The sequence below is a fragment of the Chelonia mydas genome, chromosome 1, assembly GCF_015237465.2.
Source record: "Chelonia mydas isolate rCheMyd1 chromosome 1, rCheMyd1.pri.v2, whole genome shotgun sequence".
Lineage (NCBI taxonomy): Eukaryota > Metazoa > Chordata > Testudines > Cheloniidae > Chelonia > Chelonia mydas.
The window spans coordinates 169159199-169186651 of NC_057849.1; the positions used below are offsets into that span (position 1 = coordinate 169159199).

Below are 27453 nucleotides of genomic sequence, written 5' to 3' on the forward strand. Positions count from 1 at the left end.
TATCTTAGAATCATAAAAATGTAGGGCTGGAAGGGAGCACAAGGGACCTCAAGAGATTATCTAGTCCATTCCACCACCACTCCCTCTTAGGCAGCACCAAATAAGATCATCCCTTACTGGTGTTTGTCCAACCTGTTCTTTAAAACCATCAATGAAAGGGATTAGACAACCTCCAATTACGTAACCAATTCCAGTACTGAAGTACCCTTCCAGTTAGAAAAAATTCTGCTGATATCTAACCTAAATCTCCTATGCTGCAAACTAAGACCATTACTTCACCTAGTTTCTGTGGACTTGAAGAACAATTGGTCACCATCCGCTTTACAAGAGCCCTTAACATATTTGAAGACTATGAGGTCCCCCATCAGTGTTCTTTTCCCAGGACTAAACATGCCCAAGTTTGTTAACCCTTCCTCACATGGCAGGTTTTCTAAACCCCCTTTAAAATGTTTTTTGTTCTTCTGTAGACTTTCTCCAGTGTGTCCACTTTTTCCTTAAAACATGGTGTCCAAAACTGGACATAATAGTCCAGCTGAGTCCCCACCAGTGCAGAGTAGAGTGGTATAATTACCTCCCTTGTGTTTAGTAGAACACTCCTATTAATATGTCACAGAGTGATATTAGCTTATGTTTTTTTGCAAATGCATTGTATTGTTGGCTCACAGAACTACCGCCTAGATAGTTATTCCCCAGTTTCTATTTGTGCATTTGATTTCTCCTTCCTAAGTGTAGTGTTTTGCACTTGTCATTATTGACTCTCATCTTGTTGATTTCAGACCGATTCTCCAATTAATCAAGATAATTTTGAATTCTAACCCTGTCCTCTGGAGTGCTTGCAATCCCCCCCATCTTGGTGTCATCCAGAAATGTTATATGCAATATGTCCACTCCATTATCCAAGTCATTAATTAAAAGATTGATTAGTGCCAGACACATAGGGGACCCCATTAAATATGCCCTCCCATTTTTATAGCAACCCATTAATACCTAGTCTTTGAGTATGGTATTTCAACACGTTATGCATCCACCTTATAGTAATTTCCTCTAGACCAGATGTCCCTAGTTCGTTTATGAGAATGACATGTGGGATAGTGCCATAAGGATCTTTGAAGTAATCTCTTCAGTTTGAATATACAAAATAATTTCTTACTTACTTCTTGCTTTCAACATTTTTGGGCTCAACTGTGGAACTCTTACTCATACTGTGAGCATTAATTACTCCAGTGAGTAGCCTTGTTGACTCAGTTATTTGGTGTTTTTCTTCAAGTCCTGGCTGCTGAAGGCAAGTGATTGTGAGAATTTAAGTTTTCATGGGGGAGCAGTAGTGTGGGGGACGACTTTCTAGCTATCATGTTGTGGAGAAAAGCCTGACATCATCAACTGGCTCAAAACCCAAAAGGCAAATAGTAAGAAACCCGATTATTTTTAAATTGTGATTTTTTTTTAGCCAATAAGACCCATTTTTTGGAGATCTGATTTTTGAATACTTGGGGCAGTAATACCATAAGTAAGTATTCAGTTGTGTGAGTAAGGGTTGCATAATTTTAGCTGCTATTGCAGAATAGCTCAACAGCTACACTGTGGCTTTTAATCCACCACCTTCTTTAGGCACTACTGTGGAACTGTACAGACCTAAGACGAGCTCTGGAGGAACTGCTTCTCAGTGACACATCCTCTGTCTATGCAACTCACTGCATATGTGTAGTGCACAAACATGTGCCTCCTCTAGACAGAGCAGATTGCTTTGTTTTCCTCCAATCCATCAACTCCAGTTCATGGCTGTCATAAAAGACAAGGAGAAGGCAGCTCTACATCTCTGTCCCCTATCTCTCCCTGTTCCCTTTTCAGAGATGTGAGAGCTGGAGTAAACAGTGCATGTGCTACCCAGAGCACAGACTGCTATCATGTGCATCACTTGTGAAGATGAAACTAATAAACTGATCCAATTGTCCATTAAAATCAACGGAAAAACTCCCATTGACATCAGTGAGCTTAGGATCAGACCCAAAAGGAAATCATCTTGCTGATCCTCTGCAACATATCATCTAGCCCTAAATGTGCTAGCTTTCAGGCAAAATTTCTGTCAGACTTCACACCTTGTGTTTGGCTTTTTATGATTATTTTTTTGTTCCATCCTGAGAACTATTTACAAAAAAAAAAAAAAAAAAAAAAGAACTACTATGTCTCTTCCTAACAGTTTTCAAAGGATTTCTACCTTGCACAGTAGTCAACTTGTATAGTGTCTGGCAGTTTTAAGCATAAAAATGATGACTTTTACAGATTATGAAATCCGTTCTTCGAACTACCAACTTTGCAACCATCATGTAATTGCTTGTAATCAGCCTGAATGGTGGTTTTATCAATTACATTTATTTTTAAAATTATCTATCATTTGATATCTGCTGCACTGTTAAAGCTGCAGTACTTTAAGATTTTATCTTGCATTTACCTGGCACATTTCAGTTCATAAGTCTTGGCCTGACCATGAACCATATCCTGCCATGAATATTTATGCAAAAGTCACCATTCAAATCAATAAGGAATTCTGCTTAAATACTAATGGCACAATATGGCCCCTCTTTTTGGTTTTGTGTTAGCCTTAAGCCTCTTCTGTATTATGTATTTTGCATTGATGTAAAGAATTCTAATTGATCTAATTGATGTAAAGAATTCAGTTCAATATTCCGTACTTTTTAAAGTGATGTCAATTACAACTTGACAAAACGTCTGTAGGATGCTTTTACATATTCATTTTGCATCATGCAGTATATTTACATTTGAAGAAATAATCCTCCATTAATTGTTTAACTCTATTTTAAAAATAATAATACTTTGGTGGTTTATAAATATTTATACCTCATCACATATAGGCTTTTATGTCACATAAGTCCCTTATACAACCAAGAACAGGAAAAAAAATAACATAAAAGCCATTGCAAACTCTTTTAAACTGTATATGTTGTGTCTCTTGCACTCCAAATCAATGCACAATTTGACTATTGTAAGAGGATTTATTTTGGTGCAGATCTATCTCCCTCACAAACACATTTTGTCCTTTTCATGATAGAGAGGTATATATGGTGCATCCTCATGATAAGACTTTGTATTTCAAGACATCAGGTAACTGATGCTATACCATACTGGATTAATGTACTCGATATCAATGCCATTCAAGTCTTTTTCACAGTATATATGCTTGACTGCAACAGATACAATCTATTGCTTCTAAAATTAGATTTATAGAGAAGGGGTATATATTAATTTAGTGTTAATTTTCTGTATAGCAAATGGAATTCAAAATAGATCCTCTCTTTTTATTGTTAGTTTTTCCTTTATGTTTCACTTACGATAAATTTCCAAAACAACAGTAGCTTCTTGAGTCTGTCCTTTTGCATCAGTTGCTTGACACCGATATATCCCAGCATCTTCTACATTTGCATTGTAAATGGTTAGCCGTGATCTAACACCTTCTTTTTGAATGACCACTCTTTGACTAGACACAATCTTCTCTCCTTGTGGATTGTACCAATCTATACTGTCTGGCTCCCCAATCGCTAAAAAAAGCAATGTTAAAAGTAAAGTTCAGCTATAGACACTAAGTAGCATTCAGTTGAGTTCTTTCTTTGCAATATCCAGCTTGTCTTGTCTGTAGGAGAAACACAAGTTATAAGACAGACAAAAGAGAAACCAGCAAGTCTGATGGCCATAATTTAACTATTTTGAGTATTAATAAGAATTAGGAAAATGTTTATATATCCAGCTAAGCCAGATAGCACCAATTACATTGTCCAGTAACTATTTGGGATATCTGTGGGTATTTTAGAAATAAAAGATTTGGATCAAACCTTTGCCCAAAATCCGAACAAACTTTTTACAAGATTCAAAGACCAAAATCAGAGACCTTTCCCTCCTCCATGACATACTCTAATATTCAAGTACTAGCAAATTTGTCCTACTTAGGTCCCAGCCTATGTTCAAATTTAAAAAAAAAGAGGAAAGAAAACAGAAACTGCCCCCCCCCCTTTTTTTATTTGCTCTACTGACTTTTTTTTCCTCAGAGATGTGTTTTCACTATGTTCTATCTGAAACAAAAGCAAGTTTTTGGTTACATGTCAAATTACCATGGCGTACAGCCATGGTAATAATCACATTTGTAGAAAGAAACAGATTTTGAACCAGAATTACAACTTCATTTTGACAGTGTTTTTAGAAAAAAATTTCTTTTTAATAACTGTCTATGGAACAAAAGCATTTTGGCAAACAAAATTTGTAAGAACATTATACAACATTATAGATGCAATCAGATACATGTTTACCTATTTGTATTTAAGAGTAAATATTTACATGTTTCCATATTTAAAGGTTACATTCTAGTTTTAAGTTGCCATTGGACTAACGTTTTTAAGTGAGCCAGGAATTGGTGAGCAACCACTGGCCTATATTCAAAGAACAGTCCTTAAAACCGTATCATACTTTTCAGAACTATCTGATTTCCAGCTGGTTGAAGCTGTTTTTTCCTCTTTTTCTTTTTTTAACTCACAGTGAATAAACTGTAACCCATCTAACTGCCTGAGTGGTTGGCATAAATCCCCTCAGATATAACTATATGCTAGATATTCAGATAACATTGGGCCAGATTCAATATCAAATCCTGCTACTACCACATTCTGCATCACAGAATTGCATAGACCATCCCCCAACTTGGAATAAAACTAAAATCCCAAGGCGGAGAAGTTTACTTCTCTGCAGAGGTTGTTGTATAGCAGCTATGTGACATCAGATCACATCCCTGCTAAGGGAGGAGAGCCTGAAACCCTTTTTGCCCCGATGGATTATGAGAATGACACCGGTGAGTCTCCCAAGTAAGTGAAAAGCCTCCCTGACCCTGTGGCTGTGGGGATTGGTTTCTGCAGGTGACTGACAGTCAGCTGTGAAGAGCTCAAAAAGGGTGCATGCCCCAATGAGCAGTGACAGCTGAGAGTTCCACAAAGGTTCAATGGACTTGTTTGACTGGACAGGAGGATATGCCAGCAAATCTAAGACATCCCCCAGTGAGACAGGAGTGGTAAAGGACACAGGATCAGTCTGAACCAACACAAGATTCTGATCTGGTCCTCTGCTTTTGGCTGTTTGAAGTTCTAGATAGTTGTTGTTAACAAGGCTTATGAGGACATGTATTTTGCACACTATGAGTCATCCGATGATGAGTCATTTGAAAATAATAATGAACTCTTACCTAATAACATTTAAAAGATAGGGCAGTTCCACTGTTACTGCAACAAAACTGTAACATTGTTTACAGATTATTGATTAAGCAAGCTGACAAAACAGGTATGAATATTCTCATCTTAATGCACGGATAATTTTGACCACAATGATGGCATAACTCTAAACGCACATTTTATATTATATATAAAATTATTTCTAAGAAAAATTACTGGCCTCATCTTGAGAGAAGCTAAACACATCAGTCACAAATTTGATTTATAAAACACAACCTCCAGGTTCCCTGACTTTTTTTAAACATGGTCAATTAATAGCAGAACCATGACTCCAGCAGGTGACTCAGTCCTATCCATAATAATAAAGCAACTGTCTCACCTATGCAGGTCTCAGCCTTACACTGGTTAAGACCTTGGACCTCACTAATTGAACAAGATACGACAGAGATATGAAGTGAAATCCTGACCCTTTTTAAATCAGTAATAGTTTTCCACTGACTTCAGTGGGGCCAAAATTTCAGTCTTATAGCTGGATGTCAGTAGCAAACTAAAACTACTTCAATGCCACAGAATGAAGCCTGGTAAAACTCCCATTGACTTAAAATGGGTCAGGATTTCATCACCATCTCCACACTAACCCTCTTAACATCTCCACATACACCTTCAATTAGAGATGATAAAACAGACCCATGTCAAAACCCACATGAAAGCATCTTTGATGTATGAATTTTTTTTTTTAATACTTTTCAGGTTCAGGTCATTTTGTTTAAGAAATAAACTATTTGGCAAAGTTTTCTAAAGTACTGCTAAAACTTTCCCTGGGTAAAAAGTTGATTTCATGAGAAAAAGTAATTCTAACTTTTCAGGTTACATATGCTCTGTTGGATACTGAAACAGTCACTCAGGTGTAACTTCCGAGCAGCATGCTATGTCTAATTTATTCATTAGCTATTTACCAAAAATTATTCAATTATGATCTTATATATTCATTCTAATATTAGTGTTTAGACAAGTAAAATTATTTTAATAGAGCAAAAAAATTTACATACATAAATAATTTATACTGATGGAAATCAATTTCAAAATAAGTGATTTAGTCTGTTTGGCACCTGAAATCAACAGTCTGTAGACTGAAAGCATACATTATGTGAAGCCAATGTAGCAGGACTTGCTATTTATCACAACATGCAAGTAGTCAGAATTCAATGCAAATATTGAAACAATATACTTTAAATATAAATATTTCTAAGCCAATTAATAACATTCAAATTATGAAAAAGTTTGATCTGAAAATTTAGCAAAACATACCTGGAGATATAATGAAATACATACCTGTGCATGTGAAGAATTTGGATTCGCCCACGCTAAGCTCTACCTTGCTAAGTGAAATCGTCACTTGAAGAAGAGCTGAAAAATACAATGTAAATACAGCATGAATACATTCTGCATGTATCAGTTAAAAGATGCCTACACACAGTATATGTACTGTACAAGCAGCACAAAAAAGATTGAGTGTCAGCTAAACATAGTATCTCCCAAAATAGAGTATTTATAGCAGTGGGGAGAAAGAAATCTAAGAGTAAGTTAGAGATCACGTTTTAGATGCAAACTATAACATCCCAGTAAAGTTAACTTGATGGGGAATGTCCTGGAGATCCTAAGTATTCAGTTTCTCTCTCTCACACACACACACACCCAAGAGATAAAAAACCCTCTCAAATACATAGCCACTCTATGTGAAGGACCAAAGCAACACCGATACTTTACACGCTGCTTATTGTAGATGCAGCACTGAAAGCACAAATGAACTAAGAAACCCTTTTTTCCAGAGATGGAATACAACTAACACAGGGCCTTACTGAATCCTAGAGTAAGTAGGTGCATCTGCATAAGTCAACTGTATGCACAGAATTTGGCTTACATATGCACGCACATCAAAATGGAATACTAAAAGAAAAAGTCATACTAATTTCAAGTTCTACTAGAAACAGAAAAAAAGTAAAATATCTGCCAGATGGAAAAGAACCAAAGTTTTAGGGAATGAAATTTTATTTACAAAGGTCTGAGAGTATTATAAACAAAAGAATTATAGGGTGATTGGGACTCTAAAAATATTAGATAGTGTCTTTTCAACATTTTTTTAGTTTTGAAACACATGATTGATTCATCTATCTCAAAGGTGTGTGGAAGTGACTGAACTCCTTTAAAACCATGATCAGTACAATTGTGTACAGTGAATGCTAAAGATGGCCAATTAGACGGAAGATTTCACCTCACCAGCTCCTTGATCCACCGTTATCATGGGAGTCTGAGGATATATCTACTTTAGAACTAAACACCCATGGCTGGCCCATGACAGCTGACTTGGGCTTGCAGGCGTGGGGCTCAGGGGCTGTTACACTATGGCATAGACATTTGGGCTTGGGCTGAAGTCTGAGCTCTGGAACCCTCCCCCCTCGCAGGGTCCTCGATCCTAGGCTCCAGACTGAGCCCAAACGCCTACACTACAATTAAACAGCCCTTCAATCTGAGCCCCGCAAGTCTGAATCAGCTGACACAGGCAAGCTCAAGGTTCTTCTTTGCAGTGTAGATGCACCCTAGAGGACAGTTGGGGGTGAGCAGAGTTACTATCAAATTTATTTTATATGACAAAATCTTTTTCTTCCATGAATATGTTACATTTTATAACACTTTGAAAAACTCCTTGTACAGTACTGACTGTACTGCTGTTAACTACAGAATAAAAAGTGAAAGCATAAGCCCAAAAACAGATTTGAAAGAGTATTTCATACATAATATAGCGCCATATGGCAATTATTACCATCAATAAAAGACAATCCAAACAATTATGCAATACCTGTTCTAGCTCTACATAAACAGCTTGGATAAGGGAAGACACAGACCATATTTGAATTTATAGACTAATAACCTATTTCATGTAAGACAAAGTGGTCCTCTCCGTAGAACTTCAATAATGGCCTAAAACATTTACAAATCAAAAGTTCTTCTTAAACCCACCCTCAACTTTTAATGAATAACAAGTGGGCATGATTTAAGTCATTATCTTCTTAACTACTTTTAATTTATTCAGTTGTTCTGAACAAGAATGAAATGTTTGAGTGTGAACTTGGGGGATTGTCTGTGAGGGACCCTCAACTATGGAACACCTTTTCTGAGGGCATCAGAATGAGCTCAAGTCTTCCCATTTTCAGAGGCTGATACCAAACCCATTGTGACAGGGTGCAGGATGCAACCTGGATTTAGGGTAGCGCTGCTCCCCCATAACTCTCTAGCCTGGGCTGTCACTTACAATGCTATGTTAGTGACATGCAGAAAACTCCTCTGGGAACTATCATCACTCAGTACAACAGCATGTGCAACCCCAAACCCAGCTATATTGCATGAATGCTCCCTGAGCCACTCACAAAACAGAAAGGCACCAGCAAATCTGTCAACCCCCAGCCTTGCACCCCGAGAATGTTCCATTCCTGGTCAGAAGCCAGACCAGTAGATGTTTATTAAGCAGTCCATCCCTCCTTCCATGTGGAGAGGACATTCACTATCCTTTGTAAACTGAGTTGAGATTTCCCAAGCACTTCAAGCAAAACACACTGTTTTAGGTAAAATATAAAACAGATTTATTAAGTACAGAAATATAGATTTTAAGTGATTATAAGTGTTAGGCACAAAAGGTCAAAGATAGTTACCAAAGAAAATATGAGATAAGTGCAAGTCTAAATCTCTAGTCCTTATTTGTCTTGGCAGTATTTGAATCAATCAGTTTTCTCACCCCATTAGACGTTGCAGTTCTTAATACACAAGCTTCCCCTTTAAGGCTGGGACCAGTCTCCTCAGTTCAAGTCTTTGTCTTCTCAATCTCTTGTTGCTTCCAGCATAGGTGCAGGAGGAGAAAGGCCAAAACATGATGCCACTGTCCCCCATTTTATATCCTCAGTCCACGCGCCTGGAAAACACTAGCCCAAGCATGTCCTGGTGGACTTTGCTGAGTCACAGGGTTGAGCAATCTCCCATTATGTGATGCTTGTGCAGCTCTCTTATAGTATTGTAAATCCCTTGTTTACAACTCCCCTTCTGATTAATGGTTGCTTAACACCTTCCTGGAAGTGGATCCCAATGTAGCAGGAGAGACCCTCAAACTTACAAAATATTTCAGTAACAACTATATAGGAAAAATCTCAACTTTATACACACTAATGATATACATATTTGGACAAAACAATGGGTTCCAGCAGATCATGACCTTTCACATGATACCTCATATGGCATGCTTTGTATGAAATATATCATATTTAGATGACAGGAGTGACTATGGGGGCTCCACGCTGCTGCTTTCAGGTACAGAGTACCTCCCCCATCTTTTCACAACAGCTCTCCCACAACAACAGAAGAAGACTATATTAATTATATTAATAAAATAATAACAAAGTGTTCAAAGTATAAGTGGTCAAACCCCAAAATAGCAAGCACACAGCCCATTTCAGGTTAAATTATATGCTCATCTAAATATTGCATCTGACACTCCATAAATGTTTGGCACTCCATAAAAACAGTCAGACAGTGAGAAAGGTTGTACAAATAGAAGTTTAAGCTCAGTTTGTTGAAAAGTCTGGGAGACTTATTGATCTGACAAAATAATTCAAGACACTATATGTTTATACATGTGACTACAAACAAGACCCAGTAAACAAGAGATGAACTAGTTATCTAAAATGTTAAACCCATTCTTTTAGAGTTCCCTTTTAAGTTTCATTGCATAGAATCATAGAACTGGAAGGGACCTCGAGAGGTCATCTACTTCAGTCCCCTGCACTCAAGGCAGGACTAAGTATTATATGGACCATCCCTGACAGGTGTTTGTCCAACCTGCTCTTAAAAATCCCCAATGGTGGAGATTCCACAACTTCCCTAGGCAATTTATTCTAGTGCTTAACCACCCTGACAGTTAGGAAGTTTTTCCTAATGTTCAACCTAAACCATCCTTGCTGCAGTGTAAGCCTATTGCTTCTTGTCCTATCCTCAGAGGTTAAAAAAAAACAATTTGTCTTGCTCCTTGTAACAACCTTTTACATACTTGAAAACTGTTATCATGTCCTCTCTCAGTCTTCTCTTCTCCAGACTAAACAAACCCATTTTTTTTCAATCTTCCCTCATAGGTCATGTTTTCTAGACCTTTAATCATTTTTCAAGTATCAGAGGGGTAGCTGTGTTAGTCTGGATCTTTAAAAGCGGCAAAGAGTCGCTTATAGTTAGTTCAATCAGGGAGGATGAGGATGAGGGAGGATGAGGCCCTGATTGAACCAATCCTCCCTGATGGAACTAGCCTCGTTATCCCTAGCCTGATTCTTGCTTGCATATTTATACCTGCCTCTGGAAATTTCCACTACATGCATCCGACGAAGTGGGTCTTCACCCACGAAAGCTTATCCTCCAATACGTCTGTTAGTCTATAAGGTGCCACAGAACTCTTTGCCACTTTTAATCATTTTTGTTGATCTTCTCCAATTTGTCCACATCTTTTCTGAAATGTGGCACTCAGAACTGGACACAATACTCCAGCTGAGGCCTAATCAGTGTGGAATAGAGCAGAAGAATTACTTCTTGTGTCTTGCTTACAATACTCCTGCTAATACATCCCAGAATGAGGTTTTCTTTTTTTTGCAACAGCGTTACACTGTTGACTCATATTTAGCTTGTGATCCACTATGACCCCCAGATCCCTTTCTGCAGTACTCCTTCCTAGGCAGTCATTTCCCACTTTATATGTGTGCAGCTGATTGTTCCTTCCTAGAGTGGAGTACTTTGCATTTGTCCTTATTGAATTTCATCCTATTTACTTCAGACCATTTCTCCAGTTTGTCCAGATCATTTTGAATTTTAATCCTATCCTCCAAAGCACTTGCAACCCCTCCCAGCTTGGTATTGTCTGCAGACTTTATAAGTGTACTCTCTTGTGCATTTTCAAAATTAAACTCCATGTGTGCTGTGCCAAAGAAACTAAACACTTACTTTGCTCCATTGCTGGGATGACTATATTGGAATTCAGTGTGGAAAATGCCCTGTTGTTGCAGTACATAATTCTTCATTAGATATTCTATTTCCCCTCCTTCTCCAGAATAGAGTAGCTGACCCTTGAGAATAAACTGGGTGGACTCCTTTGAATAGTTTCCAGAAGCAGCCAACACCCTACACAGTTAAGGAAAGTTTCTTACTCAGAAGACCAAACATCAGTCAGAGATCACCAAAGAGGTTGTAGTTCAAAGTTGTCATCCTTTTCCTTGGCTAACAGGTTTTATTGGTTGTTGTTTTATCAGAGCCAAATAAAATTAAACTATCAAGGACAGGTCACACAGAATGACTATCATACCACTTGCTGTCATACAGTAAGCTATTAGCTCTTCATGGCATGGACTGTCTTTTACAGTATGTTTCCACAGTGCCTAGTACAATGGGATCCAGTTCTTGGTTGGCTCTTATGCACTACCAAAATACATACATTACTCTTGTTTGGAGCTTGCATAACTTCTTTTTAATGTAGGTCAGTGGTAAAGGAGGAGGTTAAAGCAAAGCCAGAATCCAGCATTTTGGTCTGCAGAATGAAGAGAATGTGTTTCCAGATGGTGTGTGCAGCTTCCAGTTGCAAATGGCACTGCATTGTTTTTTCCTTCCCTTTCCCTTCCCCCGGGTCCTTCACCTTTTTTTAACAAAAAGATAACCTCTGTAATAAACAGGTGGCCTCCCTTAAGGTCAGGCTCTGTGACCTTCTGTAGACATATAGTCATACATTGTCTACTGGATGAGGTCTTTATATATATGAATTGAGTTCACATGCACTAGCTGGTGATCTATACTTAGGCCATGCTAATAATGTGCACATGGGATGACTGCTCCCTTTCAATTTGCATCATTGTGTACACACATCAGGGGCTCGGGGCACACTAAGAGTATGACGTTCTGGGAGAGTATCCCATAGTCCTTTGCTTCGCTGCTGAGCAATATGTATTCTGGGATTTTTCTCACTACATATTATGGGATGCACAGGAGAAGCCAGGTGGAAGCCAGTGGAATTCTGGAACTTGGGGTCAAACTAAAAAAAAATCTTGTGATTCTGCTGTCTCACCCCTGTTTCCTTTTTTTTTTTTCTGGATTGCTGTCAGCCAGCATGGACCCAGCTATAGATCTGCAGCACTATGCCAGTAACTGTTGTGACGGGGCAAGGCCAGATGGCTATAGAAAAGTAGTGGGAGATAGATATATTAGCTCCAGGCTAAACAAATCCCTGGTACCAGGTAAAGTGAAATGGAAGCTGCTCCAGATCAATTAAGACACCTGGGGCCAATTAAGAACTTTCCAGAAGGCAGGGAGAATGCTAGGTTGATTGGGACACCTGAAGCCAATCAGGGGCTGGCTGAAACTAGTTAAAAGCCTCCCAGTCAGTCAGGTGGGTGTGCATGCCAGGAGCTGTGGGAGGAAGTTGTGCTGTTGGAGAGGCTGAGTAGTACACAGCATATCAGGCACAAGGAAGGAGGCCCTGAGGTAAGGGTGAAGTGGAGCTTGAGGAACTGAGGGCTGCTGTGGGGGAAGTAGCCCAGGGAATTGTACATGTCATGTTTCTAAAAGGTCAGCTACCATAGCTGATACTATTAGGGTCCCTGGGCTGGAGCCCGGAGTAGAGGGTGGGCCTGGGCTCCTCCCCCCACCTTTGCCCCCTGATTCATCACTGAGACTGGGAGACAACAGAGACTGTGCAAGGAAGCATAACTTCTCCTCACCTCTCTTGCTGGCTTATGATGAAAATGGCTCAGTAGACTGTGACCCTTGTCTCTAGAGCGAGAAGGGTTACGTGGAGGGTCACAGTGAGCCTCTGAGGCTAGCAAAATCCACCAGGAAACATGGGACTCATGGAGGCAAGGACAGAGCTTTGTCACACTGTGAATACTCAGACACTGTTCGGGCTTTATCTGAGCTCTTGAAGCAACATGGCTTTAGTTTTGGACTTCGCCCATTGCACCAAGCAGATGCTGTGACTGCAGCAGCGGCTTCTCCAGCAGCACCAGCAGCAGCAGCAATGGAAAAAGGAGGATGACACTAAGCAATTGCTACTACGGAAGCTGTTCCTGGATCAGCTCCACGCAGTGCAATGCCATTGCTTGGGATTGCCCCAGAGCCACGGTGGCAGTGTACCAACATGCCACACTCTCTACCTGTTGAGAAGCAGGTTGTCATTGCCATCTGGAAGCTGGTAACCCTTGAACATTAGCAGCCCATAGGCAACTAAATCAGCCCAGGGAGATTGACTGTTGGGGCCATTACTGTGTGCAATGTTGTTGTAGCCAATATCAGTCCCAAGATATTAGAGACCAGGTGGGTGAGGTGATACTTTTATTGAACCAACTTCTGTTGGGGAGAGAGACAAGCTTTCAAGGTAAACAGAGCTCTTCCTCAGCTGTGGTGGGCCTGGTTTCAATACTGGGGTCCTGACACTTAATCCTCAGGTCTGCTGGGGCCATTGTCACACAGATGCGTGATACCATGGATAAGGTACTTTCACACTGGGTTATAAAACTTCCTAATGATCAGGAGATTAAGTCTCTGCCTTGTCTTGTTCTTAGGCCTTCTAGCATTGAGTGTCGGGTCTCAAAGTTATCAGGGGAATAAAATGGCTTTAAAAGAGTTGGGATCCCAGCTGCAATTGTTCACACTGCCTGGAGCTGGGGCCAGGGAGGGGAATGGCCTCTGGAAGCACAGCTGTGGAGGTACAGCAGGGAACATATGCTGGTGTTTCCAGTACCTTGTACTGTCCAGGAGCTGAAAAACATGGCTGGGTCCTGGTTGAGGGCACAGGATTGTCTGTGGGTCCACTAGCTGTACGATCTGCAGAAGAATACGCTGCTTCTGTACTGCCTCCGGAGTGGAGTCGCCTCTGCATGTTCCTGTCTTTCTCTACAGTGTCTTTGCCATGGCAACGCTGTCTCTGGAGAACTGCCTGTCTTTTTCCCCTCTTCAGCCTCAAATACAACCTCCACCTCTCCCTTGTATTAAGCCTGGGGGAGAAGAGATTCTGCACTTAGATCTGTGAACATTGCAATCTGAATTCTCCATTCCTTCCCCCTCAGGTTAGCCAGTCGTTCCAGCCATTGATAAAGGCCCTGTCCTTGAGGGTCTGGGTGCTGAAGGGACTGTGGCTGAGGGAGTAGGAAAAAACCCACAACAAGCAGCAGTTATTGTTCATATTGCAGGGAGGCTATGATAGCATTTTTTAACATGCATTTCTGATTTTCCCTCCCTGAGATTCTTCCCAGTCTTAGAGGAACCTCAGAGCTAGGGTGTGGAGGAGGGGGCTAGAATAGGATTTTGGGGTAGGCAATATATACTGTTTGAGTTTGCAGTTATGCCTTGGAAGCTGGGTGCAGGGGAGCTGGGAATTATGTTCCCAGTTTGGCTTTGCAGTTTTGCTGTGCCTTGGAAGTGCTTATGTGGGGCCAAAGGGGTTAGTGGGGGGCATCTAGGGGCAAGCTAGATAATAATCCCCTCTACATCCCCTTTATGCTGTCCTAACTCTTGATGACATTATATCGAGGCAAGTGACTAGGACTAGGTGACTAGGACGTAAATGATAACCCTTTTCAAAAAGACTAAGGCAGACCAACAAGATATGCTGTGAAGCTATTCACCAGAATGGCCCCCCCACAGCACAGAAGAGCTGTAGGAGAGGAAGAGAATTGCAAGCTATACCGCAGGCAATGACCATTCCATTATCCCACAAAATGTCCACACCAAATGAAAACAACTTATCTGTCTTAAATTCTGCTTACCTCCCCTCCAGACATGCTGAAGGTGCAGAGAAAAATGGACTGGATTCTCCACTAATTGATTGAAGCCAGTTCCCAGTCTCTGTAGGTCTATGAAAACCCATTAAGAGCTATACAGCTATGATACCCCTAAGGTAAACTTCTTTTCCCATATGAATGCTTGTTACTGGGTATATATACTTCAGCAGAGCACAGCAGCCTTAGTATCTTTACAGGCATGCAATGCCGCAGTCTATGTCATGTACGTTGATTATGCTAACCAAACTCCTTTTCCTGGAACCATTAAATCAATAAATGGTGTGAATTTCACACAAGTGAATGTTTTCACTAGTTAAATATGCTGTTGGAGGGGACATGTAGTACAGATTGCAGTTGCACCATGCTGCCATCTGCCATTTTGAGTAAGCGAATGGGTTTGGGGGGAGCATTTGCCAGGCTGGGGAGAGGGATAGATGAGTGTGCGCCCTCCATGGCATTGGCTTGTAAATGGTTGGTAGAGCTTTAGCACGAGATAGAAGCAGATTGCCAAGTGGGAGCAGCCACCATTTTGAAAACGTGTATAGGGAGGAGCGAACTGAGAGTGTGGCTGAGGGAGGGAAAGAGGCAGATGGGGGTGGAGACTTGGAAAGGCTCCTAGCCCACATCTGCCAAAAATAACTGCAGCTGTGCAGCAGCCAGAACGGAAGTTAGCACAGCTGTGTAGTACAAGAAGAAATTGTGAGGATAGACACTTACATGCTGAGGTACCGTCGATACATATTTATTCCAATGACTGGCCTCAAGAGCTTGCTGCACGAACACTTCACCCCAGACGGAGAGATCTAGAGTCTCAGCATGACTCCAAGTGGCTGCTTGAGACATGGTGTAAAGGCTTCTGGAGTAATAGTGTTTCAATACTGATACAGTTGAATTGAGGAGCTCCATGCCAGTTTTGAAATGAGGGAAGGGACATCCAGTCAACTTGACATTAGAGAAGTGGCGGGCACACAGGTAAACAGACTGAGCATCAGTAAGGGAAACTCACAAAGCACTGTGGGATAGCAGTTGGAGGGCTGCCAAAATAGTGCTATGGCAGCTTTGCAGGCACACAAACAACAGACTGAACTAACTCAATTTGCATCAAAATTAGTATACTCTGAAAGGGGACTCCAGAGTTCTTAATAAAAATGTGGAGTTGGTGCACTCTAAGGAATTGTGTTGTGTATACACAGGCATTTTCATAGTAGACTAACTAAAGTTACAGCAAACAAATGCCTCCCTCCTCCTGCCCACCCACCACGTACACAAGCCCAATAAATGATATACAGTATAATACATTTTCAATATGATAAAATGAAAATTGGATTGGAACAAATCTAATTTGCCAAAATGGGAATAAATGTGCTTAATTCCCCAGTTACTGCACAGCTGAAGGTTTGTCCAGAGGGATCACCGACATACAGGTTAATATGCTAGAAGACCCATACATTCCAGCTCATAGTTATTAACAAGGAAAAGAGGTTTGTCTCTTATCTATTGTGCTGAACACAGTACAAATGAAACTAAGTTTGTATGGCATAGCATGACATAAAATGAAGTAAACTGTTAAAAATGCCCATTGAAAAGGTCATAAATAAACCATTTCACTAGAAATCTCTTTTCTGAGACTAAGAAGCAAGTATTATATCTGGAAGAAACTGAAAAAAAACATTTGAATAAATTTATTCCAAAAGAGTCACCGTTGTCTGCTTTAGCATACGTCTACACTGCAGCTGGGAACATGCCTCTGAGCCTGGGTAAATAGATATGCTCTAATTCTGCTCAAGCTAGTGCACTGAAAATAGGTATGTAGAGGTTGTAACTGGATGGGCTAGCTGCCCTAGTATAGACTCAGGGTATTGGACAGGCTTGCACTCAGGTATCTAGACCATACCGCTGCTCATGCCACAATATCTATGCTGCTATTCCTAGAGTGTGTTAGCTTGATCATACTTGTCTTCCTGGGCTAGGGGGCACCCTGACGGCTGCAGTGTGGACATACCTTTGTGGACAGACTTGCAAAAGTGTTCAGCTCCTAATAAGCATCTAAATGAAGTGACTATATTTTCCAAAGTTCTCAGGATGCAAGCGCTTCCATTAACCACTCTCTTGTGCAACCAGAGGACATGCGAATTGTGCAAGGCCGGAGCAATTACTCATTTTCTGCTGAGTGGAATCAGGCAATCTCTGTGTAGATGCTCTCATAGCTACAACCTCTACATACCTATATTCAGTGCACTAGCTTGAGCAGAATTAGAGCATATCTATTTACCCAGGCTCAGAGGCATGTTCCCAGCTGCAGTGTAGACATATGCTAAAGCAGACAACGGTGACTCTTTTGGAATAAATTTATTCAAATGTTTTTTTTCAGTTTCTTCCAGATATAATACTTGCTTCTTAGTCTCAGAAGACAAAGTTTTCTAGTCCTCAGGACCATGAGGCTTACTGGCGGAGCCAGTGACAAAGTTCCATACCACAGCTATTAAGACAAAGAATAATGTTCTGGCTTGCAGATGGTTCTGATGCTCATGGAGCCAGGAGCAGGACACAAATACAGGCACATCTTCGGCTCCATTACCAATAGCAGATTCTTGCTCTGAGACCACTGTCAGTCCTAGAACTGCAATCTAATTTTACCCTTCCTCCCTGCAGTCCATGGAGATGAGGCAAGCCCCCTGAGATGGACAGTTAGGAAGCTGTGTGATCTGACAGACGCACTGTGGAGCAAAGGAAAAGAGTTTGAGACCAAGTGTAGAATGTGTATTTTTGTTATACTCTATGGAAGCAATAAATCATCCAGAAGTCCATGATGTACCCAAAGCATTCCTCTTTATATTAACCTGTCCATAATAACTACAAGAGGAGATGGGAAGTAAATCCTAGGTTCAGTTTAGCCAAACTCTGTATAAAAGCATGTTATCCAGTCTCACTACAAGTTACACTACAAATAAATCTGGTGATTGAGGGACCTCAAAAAGTCAGAGTCTGGATGCATATCCCAATTATGAAGAAACGTATAGAGCTCCTCTACCCCCAACACAAGCACCATATGCATTTAATGGTGTGGTAAAAAAAATCAGTCTTGCCGACTTTCTTCAGGAATTAAATATCTTAGCATCTCAATAACACTGTTTGGAGAGTTTAGTTACACAGCATATCTTTGCATTTAATAAACTGATGGCACTATGCACATTCTGTATATTAAATGATATGTTCTAGATAGGTTATGAAAACAACATGTGCTATGAAAGGTCAAAGCAAAAATAGGAATGGAATATACTTTTCCTCCAAGAATGAAATATACTTTTGAAATAGTCCTCTCTCTTCTCTAGCTTAAGAGTTTAGCAAAAATGCTCAACCACATTTAGAATTCTAAGCATAAACCCAATAATAAACTCTATAGAGATATAGTAGCTACATCCCTGAAATCAAAATGAAATCAGATTCTACATATGGTACTTTAATATTTACAAAATAGGAAAATATCAGACCATCTGCCCCATTTTTCCAACCTAGCCAACATTGTCCTTTACTGGCATTGCTTTATGTAAATAGGAATAGAAAAATATCCCTTTATGTAAATTAGAACAGGAAAATATTGTCTAAGTGATTAGTCTAGCAATCTGTGCTTTTGAGGTAGTCAAGCAGAGAGTCCATTACAAGGCTAGCAGAAGCTCGCTCATCACTTATTTGTAGTGTGACATTTAATTAAAACTAAAATATTGTGAAGAGACTACATAGCACAAAAAGTTTTACATCTCATCCACGTTTATTTCAGCGGAAACCACTTAGACATGTAAGGTATTAGGTAACCTGATGATGCCAATATACAGCAGCATGCATATTTTTAAGTTGTTGCTGTACATCAACAACTAATAAATTAAATTACAGGCAACAGTTTGTATCAAGACTGGTTTCAAGGTCTCTGGATGCATGAGTGAATGCTTTGTCCATCTCGTCAATTAAGCTGTTCCATGGACTCACGCCAGCAGAGAGTATGTTTATAACCGTGTTACAGAGAAATCAGAATTCAAACATTTGCTACCTGCTGGTTCTGAGAAAATACTGCTTCTTCCTATGTTTCCAAGGATATTACAGTGCAAGCCAATGAACATTTACAGTGCATTCCTGGGCATGCCACTTGCAGGGGAACATGCTGTGAAAAACACTGCTACCATAACATCAACTGTTGTGGGGAAATAATGAAGGGAAGTCAAAATACGCACTCAGCCTTAGGGAGGTGTTATTGTACAGTAGTGAATAAAGTAGAATGGGAGAGGAAGCTGGATGGGATATACAATCTCTCTCCTGTACAATGCCGTCAGTAGTGACAAAGAGTTGTTACCATTTGTAATGGGGTAGCAGGATTCTGATGTTGAGCTACCTGCTTAACTGGTTTGGGAAACATCCAGGGTGACACTGATACAAGAGGAAACTAAGAGAGGGGAAGACCTGAAGGACATTCCCTAGTCAAACTCCAGGAGAAAGCTTGAGATCAAGTTCACATTAAGTTATCGGAAGATTTTGTTTTGGTTTTAATTATACAGTCGCACCCAAGGAAGAGTTTGAAGACTGACAGAAGGTCTATGTGTTCTGTTAAGTACGAGGAGAGGTTAAGCTCATCTGTGCCCCCCAATAACTATTCAGTAGTCCCTTCCATGACTACAAGATCCAGGCTAGGACTGATGGGAAACCCTAGCTATTTCAATAGGCAGCAAAGGCTGTGTTTTTAATTAGTTTGTTTGCTAAAGAGCAGGTCTCTGAGTTCAGTGGCTTGAATAAAGAATTCCTGTTCTATTCAGTACAACAGAATCCTAACTCTTCTCTATCTTAAGAGTCATGATATGGTCCAATTGCAAGATCTCAATTAAGAATAGTTCAATATCCCAAACCCACATAAGTAGGTCAGCAGAAGTAGTGCAGCTCCACCAGGCAAGAGGGGGACAGGATTCGGGGAGTTTGCCCATCAGAGAGCATATTATCAGTGGATACTTTCAGAGGGTTTTGTTGGAAATGGTGGGGGTAGACTGATGAAGGGGCAAGGTTGGTGAATCTATAACTACACAGATCCACTGGCCATTCACCCCTAAGGCCACCCACAACCTGAAAGAAAGTTTCATTCCATCACCACCCCAAATCAACAAGTGATTGCTGAGTGCAGCAAGGACTTGCCTTCAGGTGAGGTTTCAGGAAAGATTCAACATTGGCATGTCCAAATCCTTATATCTGCCTCCATTTTCATGGTTACCTAATGATCATGCAGCATTTGAAAAATAAGAGGGGGGTGGGAAATGTACAGATTTGGACAAAATCTATTTCAGTTAGGTATGAAAAGATTTAGATCAACTATACTCCAGCTAATAATTTTAGCAAATGGCATTTTAATTCATTCTGTGTCTTACAATTTACAAAACCTTACCATGTCAGTCAATTTATTTTTTTTTACTTAATTTCTGTTGCATTAAAATAACTGTAATTTGGAAAATGTTGATTTTATAGAGACCCTGGATGTAAGAATGTAATTTCTCATGAAGATTCTATAGCAGAGGTGGGCAAACTCTGGCCCGCGGGCCATATCCGGCCCGTGAGATCCTCCTGCCAGCCCTTGAGCTCCTGGCTGGGGAGGCTAGCCCCTGGCCCCTCCCCTACTGTCCCTCCTCCCCCACAGCCATGCTGCCACGTGGGCAGCAGGGGACAAGGAGCAGGGGTGTGTGGAATCCCGGGGGGGCAGTTTAGGGTGGGGGGTCCTGGGAGGGGGCAGTCAGGGGACAAGGAGCAGGGGGGTTGGATGGGTCGGGAGTTCTGAGGGGGGCAGTCAGGCGGCAGGATGTGGGAGGGGGAGGGGACGGGGGCCAGGCTGTTTGGGGGGCACAGCCTTCCCTACCCAGCCCTCCACACAGTTTTGCACCCCGATGTGGCCCTTGGGCCAAAGAGTTTGCCCACCTCTGTTCTATAGCATACACTCAAAGAACTAGTTATTAAAGAAATTCAAGACCACTTGAGCATAGTTGGCTTGTATATCCAGAATGAGACTCATTTAAGTCTGAGGCTGAACACTGATTGCAGTCATGTTTGTACAGTTTTGTTTTATAATAGATTTGGTCCCTATTACCCAATGAATCTTAGATCTGTTCATTTTATTAAAGAAAATCAAGCCATTACAAACATACAAACAAACAACGAACCACAAAACAATGATAAAGTTTGCTCAGCTTCTCAAAATACTGTCACTTATCTCCTGCATACAGTGTTGTATAGGTGTATGACACTATACACAGATAGTAAAGACAGAGGGTCAGATTCTGTTCTAGTTTCACCGGTGTAAATCCAGAGTAACTCAGTCGAGATCAATGGGGTTCCATTGGAATTATACAGGAATGCAGCGTATGACACACCATCCCTATTCTGAAGAGTGTACAATCTACTACAAAGATGAGACAGGACGCTGGAGGAGAGGATATCAGCAAGAGGGGTACAGAAGAATAGACAGATTAAGATTTTACAGTTACTTGGTAAGCATAGTATGCACCATATTAATTAATGGTTTTTGAGGTCATATTTGACTGCTGAGATCACTGCTTGCAACACTGGAACCTAGAACATTGGTTGCATCTACACTTGAGTGGTGACATGTTGATTGTATACTAATGTGGTTCTGGGTGAATTAATACATTGTTGGGCAGTTAAGAGTAACTAGGTATCCTAATTGAGAAACACTGTTCAAGTTAAAAGTTGAACTGAAAAGAACCCAGAGTTAAAATTAGGAAGCTGAAGCTCCCTGGACTCAGTACAAAGGGGTAGATTCCAGTCTATATTGGCTACAACACTTATTCAATCAGAAAACCTAGTTTGTTAGATTTTGGCTATAAAATGTAACTGGCACATCAGAGAATTCATAAAAAAAATATTCCCTTTCATGCTTATATCAAGACAACTGGGATGCAGGCAGAGGCAGTGATGTGCAGAGCCTTGAAAGTGAGAATAAGGAATTTGATACGTAATCAAGGAAAGAAGCCATGGGAGGGGTAACTTAGAGGAGCAGAAAGGAAGATGAACTTGTCAGTGCTTTTTTGCACAAATGAGAGAGAAACAGGGTAGTGTAGTAAGGGGGTGTGGCCTCCTTCAGAGATTGATGGGGAGGAACCTCTGCCCACCCCTCGTGGGTGGAGCCAAGACACCCCCACCCACCCTGCTGGAAGCAGAGCGGTATGACCGGAAATATAAAAGGTGGGTCATGCAGCTTAGTTGGGCTGGATCCACTGGAGGAAACAGATGTGTCCCTCCCACTGCTGGGGCTGGAGGCTGAAGAGGACCCCTGCTTTGCTGAGGACCTACCAGAGCTGCCGGCCATCCAGAGCACTGGAGGACGACTCTGAGCCACAGGTACACTGTGAGGGGAGTGTAAGTAGCAGCTCAGGGATACCTGACAGTAGTTTGGTTGTGTTGTTACCTGAATCCCGGTCACCATGTTTCAGCTGGACCTGGTGCAGTAGGGCGGGTCTGGGTCCCCCTAGATCCCTGATGCCAACCACACGCCATGGTGGCAGCCTCCGCAACTTAGGCCAACAGGCCTGCGTTTACCAGCTATCTGCCAGAGCTAGGACATCAGACTGCCCTGAGACCCTAGACTGTCTGGTACTCTGCCCTGTCTGAGGGCCTAAGACCACACAGCTGTTGTTGCTCTGCTCTGCCTGAGGGCCTGAGCTGTTTGGTGCTCTGCCTGGCTGGAGGCCAGAGCCCTGGACTACTTGCTGCTTCACCCTGCCTAAAGGGCCAGGGCATTAGACTGCTAATCCCCTAATAAGCCTTGCCTAGAGAGGGTCCCGAGAACAAGTGGGTGTGGCCTCCCTCCGAGATTGATGGGGAGAGACAGCCACACACTCCTACAATGACGATGAGATATCTGTCAGAAGGAGCAATGTCCCCTTTAAGCAAGCATATAGGTCAAATTCCCTGATGGCATAAGTCCACTGGTCTCAACTTGGTCTTAAATATTAACTAGGCTTATATAAATGATATGTTTTTGCCTTTAGGAAACTATTACATCACAACTTTTCATCCCAGTAGGACTTGTTTCTTTTATGCTGGAGCATGAAGAAGTTAATGATAACATTTTAATAAGTATCGGGCTTCATCCCCTTCATTGTTATTTTAAGTTTCTTTCTTCTTATTGTCCCTGGCTTTTTCAAGCCTTTTTCAAGCCTGTGATACTCCATGTAGCAATGGAAGAATCTTTAAGGACTCCGAGCTTAAGTTAAGTAAACAAAATTTAGATGCTTAAACTATTTTTTTTAAAGTGATTGTTGTAAAAAATCAGGCCCTCCCTGAGATTTCTATTACTTCCTGGTTTTAGTATAGTTACGAACATAAAAAAACTATGTGGCTGATAGTTGTTGGTTTTTTGGGATATTTTGTTTCCATTCTGTATCCTGGCTTAAACTAGGAAGTAGAAAGGAATTGTTAAATGTTAACTCAGCTTTTTGTACATGAGGTGTTTCAAAATAACTTTGAATTTAGGGCAAATCTTCTAGTTCTCATTTTTATCTGAACCATTGACTCATTTCTAGGATTAATTCAGCAGAAACAGAATTACAAAGATGATATACAAATGACCTATCAAGGTTATAGGTTGGAGAAAAAGAGAAGATATGAACAGAGCAGTTTCTGTATCAGATCAAACAGCTAGGAAGCACATATATGTATGCTGAAGAATTCTATTTTAAAAGTTCCAGTCCAAAACAGAGCTGAATTAAAGAAAGGCCTTATGGATGCAAAATGCTAAGTAAGCCTTAGTGAAAAACAGCAAGTAATTTATTTAGTTCAAAGATAAGTTAGCCACGGTTGTAGGCTTCCTATAATGCAATCAGCAAGCCCCCAGCATTTCCCAACTTTGGAGAAGATTACAGTATTGTTAGCTTGTAACAGGGTGCTTAGAGAGCCAGGGGGCCTAGTGGTTGGCATGCCTTACTTCTGCCTCCCTGTTTCTCTGGTCAAAGTGCCTCCGTTTTTCAGGCAGTGGGGGTAGGGGAACCCAGACCCTCCCATTTCACTAGGTCAGCTTACCCAGGGCCCAGTGTAAGCTGATCCCTGAACAGGAGGCACTCAGAGCAGGGAGTCTAAATCCACCGCCCTGGGCTATTTCCTACCAGACTCCCTTCAGTTTGGGGCATTGTCATCATCGTCCCATTTGCTGGGATGGCTTGCCTCCTGTTGTGCCCTCTTGACGATCTTGGGCAGCATGCTGCTGTGGTCCTAGGCTCCTTCAGGTGGGGCAGCCATGAGTTTGGTGAAGTCAAATGGGCCACGTTCTCTGGGATGCAATCACCCAGTTACCTGAGGCTCTGAGGCAGTGGTAGGCAACCTGTGGCCCATGAGCCAAATGTGGCCCATCGGTGTAATCCGCTGGTCGGCCGCCAGACAGTTTGTTTGCATTTGCATGGCTGCCTGCAACTCCCAGTGGCCGTGGTTTGCCATTCCCGGCCAATGGGAGCTGCAAGTGGCCATGCAAATGTAAACAAACTGTCTGGCAGCCTGCCAGCGGATTACCCTGACGGGCTGCAGGTTGCCTACCACTGCTCTCCTCCATAGTCTCCCTTGGCTGGGCAACAGAAAATGCTTCCTGGTTGCTGCCTTAGTCAGCAGACTAGTGATCCTTCTTTTCAGGTAGGGTGGTAGCTAGCTCTTGCCTCTTTACCAGTCAACCCTGAAGTGGGCCCAGCTTTCTCTTTTTCTCCCACCTCCAGGCCAGACATTGGCTGCAGGTATAATGGAGCAGGGTGAGATGTGCCCAAAGGCTCTCCTTAACCCCTGCCATGCTGGTGGGCAATATCTCAGCTTCCTCACACAGCTATTAATATAATAGTCACAAAGGGAGACTAACACATCATTAATATAGAATACCAAACAAAAAACAAAACAAACAAATCAGCAAAGTATTTTGCTGCATACCACCACACCTGTTTTTTATCTTCCATAATTACAATCTCTTTGGGGCAGGGATCTGTCTTCCTACAGGTTTTTAAAGCACCTAACACAATTTTGGCGCTATATAAATAAAAAGTTATTAAAGGAATGAATGAACAAAGGCCGAGGAAAAAGGTCAACACTAGAATTTAATCCAAAAGCATGTTATCTGCTTCTAGCTAAAATGTGTATCAATACTTCAAAAAAAGAGGAATCACTAAAATCCTGACTTTGCCTATTTTACCCATCGTAAGTAAATAGACACCTTGCATAATCATTAGTCAAAATTTTGTTGAGTAAAGGTCTAATTAACATGAGGTAGGGTGGCACGGTTGACCCAAAAAATCTGAGAGTTAAAAACAAGTAATTGGTTCTCTTCCTCTTAGATAAAGGCCCATCTAATTGCTTTTTCTATTGTCCAATTTCACTCCTACTAATTAAATATTTTTAAAAATCAGTTGAAAAAACACCCCCATATTGCCAACACTATGCCATTTCATTCAGTACTTTCAAAGGGGCTTCATTGGAAATAAGTTATTCCACTGGACATCGAAAAGGGGCTTGATAGACTCCATGGGGCCTTCTTCTACTGAGAGCTGGATAGGTTTAGCTTTCTTGCTACGTAATGCAAGCAGAATTGATGGCATATCCAACTAAGCTATCCTGTAAGAAATTCAGAGCACATTTCATCTTAAATTGGAGTGTGGCTTTCTCCATTATTTTTTTTTTTTTTACTCAGCATTGTGTTAATTAATGATATTTTCAGAATCTTCTCTTATACTTCTGTCAAATGCATGTAGCATTATATAATAATTATCTGAATTTTTCAAAGTTTAAAAAAAGTTCTTTGACAATTCTAATGCCCCATGAAGTGATGTAGCACCATATTCCCCAGTACTGTATCCATGAATGAAGTTTCAATTGGGCTAATGATAATTTATGTTACCCATACAAGTGTGTAAGTGGCTTGATCATCTGCCTGCAATTTGGTTTGTGCAAATATCTACAAGTCCCATAAACTGCACCTGCAGTCTCAATAAACAAATTTAAACTCTATGGAGGTTGGTTAGTTTTTAACTGCATGTTGGCAGGACTACCGGCTCATTATGAGTTGCTTCTCTAGAGTGTTAAAGTACTGAGAGATGTTTGCTACATTTTTAATTGCTTGACATCAAGTTTCAGGATTAATTAAAGAGTACAGCATAAATTTCCACTTCATCATTTTATCATTAAGGGCATTTGCTTTGGATTTATCAGCAAGAAATAGTCCTGATATAAAGAGAGATTTTCACTTGATCAGTAAAGATTATTAGTTCATTATACCTGGTGCCTTGTGGAAGAGCGCATGATTTGTAGGTAAACATGGGAGTTTGTGTGTCATAGCATCTACAACTTCTACATCTGTTAAAATAAGCTAGTTTTCCCTGATGGAAGAGCTAGAACTCACACAAAGTTCATTTTGCCCCATGGGACATTACAGATGGCTCATGTTGGTGAAAAGGTTGATATGAGAGACTCATTCTGATGTAGTCTGTACAATAACAACTATGAATTCTGAAACGTAGTCTGATCAGTAACCATGACAATATTGTACTGAATATTGTTACCTACACTCTGGGAGGCATACAGTAAAATCGAAATAGCTTAGCCACTGTTGTGTTGGAGCGGAGACAATATTCAGTTTTAATACATCATATTCCTTGAACAAGGTTTTTTTATTATTATTATGGCTTCTCAATTGTACAAATATATATCAGGCAGGGAAAATGCTATAGTTCAATATAAAGAGTAACTCACTAAAACTATTTTTAGTGGCAAGACCTTTTTTTTTAAAAAAAGGATGTCTAAACCTAGGTTCTATTTAGGCACTTCTCTAGGTCACCTGATTTTCAGAGACACTGAGCATCCAGCAGCAGCCATTAACTTTAATGGTTGCAGCTGGAAGCTCAGTACTTCATAACACCTCTGATAACCTGGCCACTGATTTAAAAGCCTAAGTATGTATTTAGAAGCCTACATTTAGGTACTTGTTAAAAAACACCTTCAACCAATATTTCAATCTTATCTACTGTAGCATCCTTCAGTCAAAGCCGCTGAAAACAACTTACAAAACAAGAAAAGCCAGGTCAGAGAGGTCTGATATGACCTTTGATTTAACCAGCTTAATTGATTTGGGAAAGCCTGTGTGGGATGACAAAGATTTTCAACAAATGGAGTGTAATAAATTGTAGAGGACTTCATCCATTTCTAGCTACAGAAAGGACCCTTTTAAGGCAGCTATTTAAACTACATGTAGATTATACTAAAGGCATTTTAGTTGGAATTATAAAACACCATAAAATATATAAATAGAAAGCATGTGAGGTTTAAAATAAAATAAACTACTTAGTAAGATCTCATTGAATTTATTAACTGTGGAG

General features: G+C 40.8%; 1 protein-coding gene across 3 annotated transcripts in view; it reads right to left on the reverse strand.

Moving 5' to 3' along the window:
* Window positions 1-27453, reverse strand: part of NCAM2 (neural cell adhesion molecule 2) — a 539492-nt gene that overhangs the window by 244754 nt on the left and 267285 nt on the right. For all 3 annotated transcript variants that reach the window (XR_006287979.1, XM_037905715.2, XM_043538332.1), the window contains exons 2-3: window positions 6555-6629; window positions 3348-3554 (exon numbers count right to left, since the gene is read on the reverse strand). Coding sequence is in view for 2 of the 3 variants with exons in the window: in XM_037905715.2 (XP_037761643.1) it covers window positions 3348-3554; window positions 6555-6629 (282 nt within the window). In the remaining variant the exon portion in view is untranslated. The remainder of the gene's footprint in view (window positions 1-3347; window positions 3555-6554; window positions 6630-27453) is intronic.